Below are 9871 nucleotides of genomic sequence, written 5' to 3'. Positions count from 1 at the left end.
GGTACTGTTTATTACCCTAAATGCCTAAATAATTCGTTTTTAGGCATCCCCATAAAGGGAATTACTGTTATGTCCGTTATAATTTGTATCTTCTGCGGTCGCCTTTTTATTTATTTTTTATTTTGTTCACAACCCCATTCTCCTTTGTCAATTTAATAACGACCAAGAACCAATTTAATTAAATGGTTTACTTTTTAGCGATTACCCTTTCCTAGGTTTTAGTGTTTAAGTGAATTTGTTGTTAGGTAAGTTTAAGTGTACTATTTCTTCTTCCAATTGAGGAATCTACTATGTGGTAAAATGTGTATTGTGGTACAATAAATATTGTACTTTACTTAGTGTTTGTTTTTCTTTATTCATGCATTCACTTTTAGTTTCTGAATTTTAAAATTAATTAAAAAAAAAAGAAAAAAACTTACGAAAGATTGGAATTCAAATTCATGCATATATTCAATTGGCAGTCGTATAGGTATGCTTTTTACTGTTTATTAGTCTATAACAATAATAAAAATACAGATATAAGTAAACAATCGCGAAAGACTGAAATCTCACAATATTCAAATTTATTTGAAGGAAAATACAATTTTAAACGAGTCCGTTTTATTTATTATTTCACGAATACACGTTATATAAATAACAAACACATTAATTAAATTGGACATTAAAATTGTTATTCTACAGAATAGGAATTAAAAAAAAATAAGATTACGTAATGTGTGAGTAGAATAAGCCTTAACGTCAACGTTTAATTAAAAAAAATGTACAACAATTACAAATATCTGCTTTACTGTAATACTTTCGATCAGTTCGCAATTTGGGTTCGTCTTTTTAGTATTTGAAAGCATACAAATAAGTGCTTACATTAACTATTATTTTTATAAGATTAAATTTTACAATTATGATAAAAGATCACTTCGTAAATTGTAATTTAAACAGTTTACGGAATTTCTTGTTGAAGCTTCATAATTTTTACTGGAAGAAGGTTGACCATTTCTTTACATACGCTTAATTCGGCAGAAATAGCTTGTCCTACTTCAGGATTTGCTTCACAATAATCAATCACTTTTTTATAAAACTCGTTACTTTTATTTATGTTTTCTAGGCCCACCTTCTTGTCTAATGTAATAAATCGACTCCATAGAGCTGCGATGTGAAACAGTGCTTGTAAGAACGGTTTCTGTAAATCTTTATCTACACATTTGGATAAATCTTGACTTGTTACTTCTTTAAATGAATCTGTAAACGACGTATAATGTTGTATACTTTTTTCGACAAGATGATTTATTTTGTTTAAAGCGTGAGCAGAAGGTCGTCCTTTACACTCTCTAATTTTTTCCATTTTTATATCTAAAATTCCACAGTATATCTCACCCAATTCAAACCACATTTGCCTGAAAAATAATTTGTTTATTATATTTTTGCTAAATTTAACCTTAAGTCTCACTTTCCACGATCGCACAGAAAATGGGTAGGTACATAATGCAAAGTCAAATCAATAAAAACATTAATAATGACAACAGATAATGGTTGCCTTCTAGGACTAGTATTCGTGGATGAAAATGGTAAGGTAAATATTAAGAATTGGAGTTCCAATCATCACGTCAAAAAATTCTAATATAGGAGAGAGAATAAGTGGGAAGCATGGGGTTGAGCTTGTAGAAAACAATAGGAGCGTTTTAGTTGGTGCGGACACGTGAAGGAGCAGCTGGTCGGAGTGGGATACTGGGATGGAGCGGGCTACGGATAACCTTGTAGAAAAATAAACCAACACATTAGTTCATGATGTCTTATTCTTACGTAACCATAGGATCCTAAGCAATGGAGTCAATTTTTAGTCTTTTATTAAATGAGTATAAACCAAACTAACTAAAGATGACTTCAACTACGCAACATATTTGATTACAAAAAAAAGTCGCAATAGAAAGTACGGAAATTAACAAATATAAAAACCAAAATGAGTTTAGTAACGGCCAACTGAAATTAAACAAACATATTTGCTAAACCATTTGTCAAATTCTCTTCCTCCCACTTAATTAATAAATTATTTATGTGTCTGTATATAAAAAATCGAATTAGCTTAAATTTAAGTCAATGATAAATTGTAAAGAAACGACAAGGTGGTGAAATGTGTATCTTTCTAAAGTCAAGGTGAAACGGTGGCGTAGCCGCGGTGGGGAAATTTAGGGAGCTGAAATCCCCCATCGGCTAAAAATTCTTTTTTAATTATTTAATAAGAATTAGCAAAATGAAGTATCAAGTAGTAGCGCAAGGCAGGAGGGACATAATCTAAAAAACTCTGAAGATATTATAAATACTTTCATGTCTCGATAAGAGGGTCTTCCAAAAAAATAAAGGTGTTGATGTTACAACACTTAGCGACGGCATCACTTAAACTCACACACAGTTTAACCATGGCGTTGGCACCAGGGTGAGAAACCCGATGGACTACACCAAAGACTGTTTTATGAAAGTCATTGGTAAGAAATGGGTGAGCTGTTGTGGTGAGCAGGTCGCAGATGACGGCTGTTGAGGTGTTAGGCAGGTTTACTAGCTTTAGCTGTAACTCTGAAGGTTTGTTTAGGTATTGCCGAAGCACCTTGTCTTCTTTCTGGGCTTTCGCTAGTTCGTTGTAATTCAGAAGTGGATTTTTAGTTTCCTTGATCCACAACAAAGCATCCGCTACTACGTTCTCTTCACAAGAGATATGTCGAATGTCAGTAGTAAATTCGCTAATAACTAACGTGGTGAGAACTGCTGGTTTTTCTTCAGGAAAGCATACGTTATAAGTTTGTGATCTGTGAATGATAGACTTTCAAGCATATGCGTGAAGTGCTTCACTGCTTAATAAAAAGCGAGGAGTTCTCAGTCGTACGCTCCTTACTTAGTTTCTGCTGGATTCAATTTCTTGAAGAAGTCCAAGGGCTTCCAGTAGTTATTCACTTGCTGTTTGAGATCTAGCAGTCTTTGGTGTTTAACGTCAACCAGGAGTTCAGTGTATTAAAAAATTGACACCGATGATGGGGTTGGTAACGTCAGCTACCACAAACCTCCAGGTGAAATTCCGTCGCAGTCCAAGGTTTAGTGGTCGTGGTTCTATATGCAGCCATTCGCCGTGGAAAGTTGGAACGTAACTTATATATGGGATATGGGTAGATATACAGAACGGCACCGATGTCGTCGAGGAACTTAGTGTTGGTTATTGCAATTATGTAGTAAAGTAGAACGTATACGGGTATTAATTTTATCTCGACATTTTTACCTGGGCAAATGTGTATAAGTGTTTTGAGCAAACACAAAAGAAAATCGATTCCGTCAGTATAAGATTCATCTGGTGCAAGTGCCTAATGAAGATGACCGTCTTATGCAATATTGTGAGATGTATGGACAATCCTAATTTTTTAAATTTGATATGCTTCTGAAACGTTTTAAGAATAGGACAACCACATATTTCTTTTATAGGAAAAGTACTTTTGGTTTAATAAATTTGATAATTCTTTAGGTGTTGCTGAAGCTACAAGAGATCATCGTAGCCATCATGTGAAAGGTCATCTATTGTATACATTTTCTTAATTATACTGAATACACATTCCAGAAAAAATCGATTACTTTATTTTTAAAACCTTATATCAGTAGAAAGGGCTTTTAATTTGGCATCGACATTTGCGTCTGTTTATCACAGTCATTGGGCTGTTTGTGTTGTTAACATTAATGCTAGAATTCGGTCGTCCCTATGAGAAAAGATTAATCCTAAAGGGTAATCAACAATTCTTTCATAAGCAACATGTTACAATGATAATAACGTTTAAAAGTCTAACAACAAAACAATACTATTTCTTGGAGGTGATTGAAAGGAGAAGCTTTAATTTTTCTTTTAGAATATCTTCTCTAAGGTTTTCCAGTCGATGTTTTTTTTAAAAGTAAGTTTTCTTGATTCAGGTCGTGCATCTTTAGAGGATTTATTGGTATTTTCTCAGTTTCTTTTTCTTCTTCGATGCAACAGTCTTGAGATTAGAATACTGGTCATGGTCAAATTGGTGATGTTGCTGAGATTCTTTTGTGACTTGATTTTGAATTCACTGGATGTATATTCAGAGCAAAGAGACTCCCCTCCAGACGTAGGATACTAGTAGTTGAAAGCGTGACTTGTTGTATCGTCATTTTCCGGCATTTGTAAGTGAAGGTTGCAGATTTAGAAAATAAGAGTAACTATTGTTAATTATCCAGAGGTTGAAGATAATTGTCCTCGAGCGGGGTTACCAGGATATCGCAGGATATCTTATATTGTAGTGATTTTGAATATTGTTTTTAAATGGGATATAAAATAGTTTAAGAGTACTGAATGTACTTTTATCGACCAGTGAAAATTTTAACAAAGCAATTAGCTTTCTTTTACTTTATGGAAAAACTTGTTTTAATTAATTGTTGATATTTGAGGATATCTTTCGAGTTCGAATAAAAGGCGAAAAACAATGAGTTTGCTTGTTGTGAAATTTGTATTAATTTAATATCCTTAGGAATTTCAAGAGGTAACAGATTTTCTTTACCACAGTATAGAGCATATAAGCATGCATTTGGTTAATAAACAGTGCTCTTCAATGACTTCGGCTAGTGCAAAGGAGGCACTGAATAGTTTCATTTATATTTCGTTCTTTCTTTATATTAATGTTGTTAAAATTTATGTGATTTACAACTTTTTATTTGCTCGTCAATTTGTTTTTCGTTTGACACAAGGTTATATGGTTTCATTAAAATATCGTACTTATTGAAAAAGAGATAATGGTATTTGTTTCTTGTATGATGTCGAGAGTATTTTTGTTAGATTCTTGATTGTTGTGTTAATTTATTCATTCTCATTAGAATCCATAACGCTAAAAAGATAATATAATACTGAGCCAACGAAATTTATCCATCTTAGCTTAGTTCGGGTTTTAACAGCATCAGAAAAATATGGTTATAGAATGCCAAGGAGTTTTTCTACGTCTTTAATTTGCTATGTTAATAATGTACTATGTATGAAGTTAGTATCTTGGTTATCTTTGGCGAGAAAGTTTTTATATTGTATATTTTCTTGAGATAAGCCGATAATTTTGTCTTTGTTTCGCATAGACGTGATTTATCTTGTATGTGTGCTGTGAAGTAAGAATCCACTAGATTGAATACGTTTCCAAGTTTTAGGGTGTAGAGTCTGTATTTGTGTGATGTTTATAATCAAGAATGAAATAACCGCGGGTTCCTGAACTTTAAATATATCAGGGTAATAACATTTTGCAATCCAATGACAATTAAGTATGCAAACCGTCTTCGTAAATTTGAACCTACAATTCGTTTGAATACGGGCATATATCTAGTTGACTAGCTTGATTCCTATACATACATATAGGGTCAATTGAAAAGTCCCCGGCCTGACACATAGATGGCGGCACCAGAACTAAATCCATATGATTTTCAGTTAGTCCTAACCTTCAAAAGACGCGTCTATAAATTTGACGGCTGTCGGATCATTAGTTTGTGAATTATAGCATTTTTAGTGAAGCAACTTTTGTTATTGTGAAAAAAATGGATAAAAAGGAATTTCGCGTGTTGATAAAATATTGCTTTTTGAAGGGAAAAAATACAGTTGAAGCAAAAACTTGGCTTGATAACGAATTTCCGGACACTGCCCCAGGAAAATCAACCATCAAGGATTGGTATGTTAAGTTTAGACGTGGTGAAATGAGCACCGAAGACGGTGAACGCAGTGGACGCCCAAAAGAGGCTGTTACGCACGAAAACATTAAAAAAATCCACAAAATGATTTTGAATGACCGTAAATTGAATTTGAATGAAATAGCAGACACTCTACAGATATCAACGGAAAGTATAAATCACATCATTCACGAATATTTGGGTATGAGAAAGCTCTGTGCAAGGTGGGTGCCGCGCGAGCTCACTTTTGACCAAAAACAACGACGAGTTGATGATTCAGAGCAGTGTTTGAAGATGATCACGCGTAATAAACCCGAGTTTTTGCGTCGATATGTGACAATGGATGAAACATGGCTCCATCATTTCACTCCGAAGTCCAATCGACAGTCATCGGAGTGGACTGCACACGATGAACCCGCTCCAAAGCGTGCAAAAACGCAACAGTCGGCTGGCAAGGTTATGGCGTCTGTATTTTGGGATGCGCGTGGAATAATTTTCATTGACTACCTTGAAAAAGGAAGGACCATCAACAGCGACTATTACATAGCGTTATTGGACCGTTTGAAGGACGAAATCGCCGAGAAACGACCGCATTTGCAGAAAAAGAAAGTCCTGCTTCACCAAGACAATGCACCGTCTCACAAGTCAGTGAAAACGATGGCAAAAATTCATGAATTGGGCTTCGAATTGCTTCCGCATCCACCGTATTCTCCAGATCTGGCCCCCAGCGACTACTTCCTGTTCTCAGATCTCAAAAGAATGCTCGTTGGGAAAAAATTTTCGTCGAATGAAGAGGTGATCGCCGAAACTGAGGCTTATTTTGAAGCAAAGGACAAATAGTGCTACAAAAATGGTATCGAAAAGTTGGAGGATCGCTATAATCAGTGTATCACCCTTGAAGGGAATTATGTTGAATAAAAAAAACGAATTTTGCAAAAAAAATGTGTTTTACTATTTTAGGCTGGGGACTTTTCAATTGACCTGTTACAATCTTCTGATCGGCCAGTTCTTTGTTTATTTCCCAGGCAGCGGGCCAAATGTACTTCGAAGTGAAAAATAAATTCGTACTTTTCATAGTGTTGAAATTGACCACCGTTAGCTTCAATGCAAAAATGACGGCGGCGGATCGTGTTTTGTCGAATTTTGTTCCAGATACCAGGAGTGCCATTAATTGTACGAAAAGCTTTGGTAATGCCCATTCGCAATTTATTCACCATGGCAATAGGCGACGCGTATATTTCTTTAATTTAATTCTTTTACATGACCTTACAAGACAGACTACAGACTACCCACCGTCAAGGAAACATACTGTTCAAATACTCTCGTGCTTAATGTGTATTGTACGGAGGTTCACCATCACATTGATGACCGTAAAAAAGCTAGAATTATGACCATGGGCTATCGCGAATTTTCAGTTGTTAAACAAATGCTCAATTAGAATCAGTAATTGCTCAACCTGTAAAATTAAGCTTTGTTAGCTAATTTGCAATTAAAAAAGAAGACTACGGTTTCAAATTTCACAGTAAATTTTAAAAAATAATTGCTATCACAAAATTATTCACAAGCTATTTAATAATGCTCACTCGTTATATATGCAAAAAATTAAATAATTAATAAATTATAATAAAATACAAAAGTACTCTAGGTCAACTATTGAAGTATGACGCTACTATGGAGCTTTAGTTACGTAGATTTATGACAGATTGGTACTTCCTTAATACTTTTGCCCGATATGTTGGAATAATGTCACGAGGTTAAGTTACGTTACTTGAGGTGAGGTTAGGTTAGGTTGCAACCTTTTTTCAAAGCATAATTATTTTAATTATAATGTTCAAATTTACGCTACGTTTAGCAAAGATGGTTGAACACGTTGGACACAATTCTACCCTCGTTGATATTATTTCAACATATCATTGAATACTTTTGGGTTTTATTATAATTTATTACTTATTTTTAAACGAGTGAATATTATTAAATAGCCCGTGAGCAATTTTGTGATAGCAATTATTTTTCAAAATAGCAGTCTTCTTCATTAATTGAAATAGTAAGATAACAGAGTTCATTTTATAAGTTGAGCAATTACTGATTCAAATTGAGTATTTAATGAGCATTTCTTTGACAACAAAAAATTCGCGACAGCTCATGGTTATAATTCTAGCTTCTTTACGGTCCGTACAGGTACTGCTTGCGAAGGTATTTGTTGGTGTAATGTAATTCGGCGAATGTTAAAATGGGGTTTTCTTCAATAAACTTTACGATCGCATCTTCTCTTTCATAATCATAATTAAGTTACTTCCCACACCTTATAGTCCTCACAACAACACTCCCGTTATCACGTAAACATTGTACTACACGCATTGTTAAACCGATCAGGCCACCCCTTCCGATAAAGCCGCCATGCCGCGAGTGCATTTTCTTAGGCTGCACCGAAACTCAACACCATATCTGTTATTTACAAGAACGTTCGACAATTTTCATCACTTTTAAATATTATACAATTTCTTAAATAAATAAGAACATTACAATAATAAGTAAGCTAATTAAAATTCTGTATTAAAAGTTTATCGTATCCGCCGAAATCGAAACAATAAATTTAAACTTCTTAATTAAATAAATAAATCTATTGGAAAGTAGGATACAAGCTATTTTAATTAATGAATTAATTAAAATTAATAAAATTATTAATTTCCAATCCGCTTTAGTCAAGCAATTTATAACTGAGTAATTTCAATGTAATTTCGTTAATAAGCAAAGATTTTGATTTTACAAATCGACGCACAAATTTTGTTTAGATACGATCTTTTTATAATATCCTCTTCACTTTTAACAAAACATAAATAGTACTTTTACACCACTTTAAATAAACTGAAGAATAACTAATAATACCAAATGGAGAACTAACATGTGATTCCGACTACCTGAATTTTTGTACAATCGGTACTTATTACTCATTCATATCATTTGCACACTGGAACTATCTGGAATTTGCCAAGGCCTGGCATCAGGACTATTATAATTTTTGATTTTTTTTCAAATGTCAAAGTTGCTATAACATTTTATGTTTTAAATGTCACAAGGAACCTACTATTACATAGTATTCATAAATTTTTATTTAGGTCACTGGTACAAAGTTGATATATCTAAATTGTTTATTTAAAACTGCATGCTAGCATCTACTTACTTACTGTAGGTCAATAAGTGGCCGTTTAGATAGCGGCATTAAGAGAGGCGCATTATCCGTATGGAAAACTAGGCATGTTCCTAGAGTGCGAGATTACAGAGGGGCTTGATTGCGAAATTTTTGAAAAATAACAAAAAAACAATTGTGTCAGTAAGTACCTATGCACCTTCTTACACGATATAAAAAGATTTTTTTAATTCTATAGAGGCGTACAGATTTCGAAGCATGCTCTGCCTTCTTGATTATTCCTACAACACCTGATCTATACAAACGTATGTACCTATACCGTAGTATAAAACAAAGTCGTTTCCCGCTTTCCGTCCCAATGTACGCTTAGATCTTCTAAACTATTTTGATGCTGTTTTCACTATTATTCAGATAATTTCTTCCAGGTGGTTAACAGGCACAAGGTGTCTTACGGCAGAGTTAGAATTTTCAAATAAAATTTAAAAAAAGTCGCTCATTTTAAAAAAAATATTTTTATTAAAAGGTAATTAGCAATAATACTGATTTCATTATTTGAAAATTATATCTTCTAGATGTCCTCCACTTCGTTGCACGCACTCATGGAATCTGTCCATAGTATTTTGTATAACATGCCGGAGCATAGCAGGCTCAATTTCGCTTACGGCGAATGTTTTTTTTAACCCAGCGATATACCTTGGAGTATTGGCGTAAACCTTACTCCTTAAGATACACCCACAGGAAAAATCCCATGGGGATTAAATCGGGTGATCGTGGAGGTCATGCATCCTATTGAAACCACGTCCGTATACTTGTAGCAGTACGTTCTCGAACCATTTGTCGGTATGCATCAACAGTAACTGCTGTCGAATTTAAAAAAATACGACCCGATTGGCTGAAAGAGCACACCACACTGTTACTTTTGGTCTATGCAGTGGTGTTAGATGTTTTTGCCTGGAATGGATAGGTGACCCTAAGGGATAATTCTGTTTACTTATTCACATATCCATTCAAATGGAAATGTGCTACATCACTCCAAAA

At 34.1% G+C, this 9871-nt stretch overlaps 1 protein-coding gene across 1 annotated transcript in view; it reads right to left on the bottom strand.

The window, feature by feature from the left end:
• Positions 1 to 635: 635 nt before the first annotated feature.
• Positions 636 to 9871, bottom strand: part of LOC108741423 (protein KBP homolog) — a 25217-nt gene continuing 15981 nt past the window's right edge. The window contains exon 3 of the mRNA XM_018476240.2: positions 636 to 1391. Coding sequence (XP_018331742.1) covers positions 938 to 1391 — 454 coding nt within the window. The 3' untranslated portion in view covers positions 636 to 937. The remainder of the gene's footprint in view (positions 1392 to 9871) is intronic.

Source organism: Agrilus planipennis, unplaced genomic scaffold (genome assembly GCF_000699045.2).
Source record: "Agrilus planipennis isolate EAB-ADULT unplaced genomic scaffold, Apla_2.0 scaffold287, whole genome shotgun sequence".
Classification (NCBI taxonomy): Eukaryota; Metazoa; Arthropoda; class Insecta; order Coleoptera; family Buprestidae; genus Agrilus; species Agrilus planipennis.
This window is presented reverse-complemented; position numbering and strand designations above follow the sequence as displayed.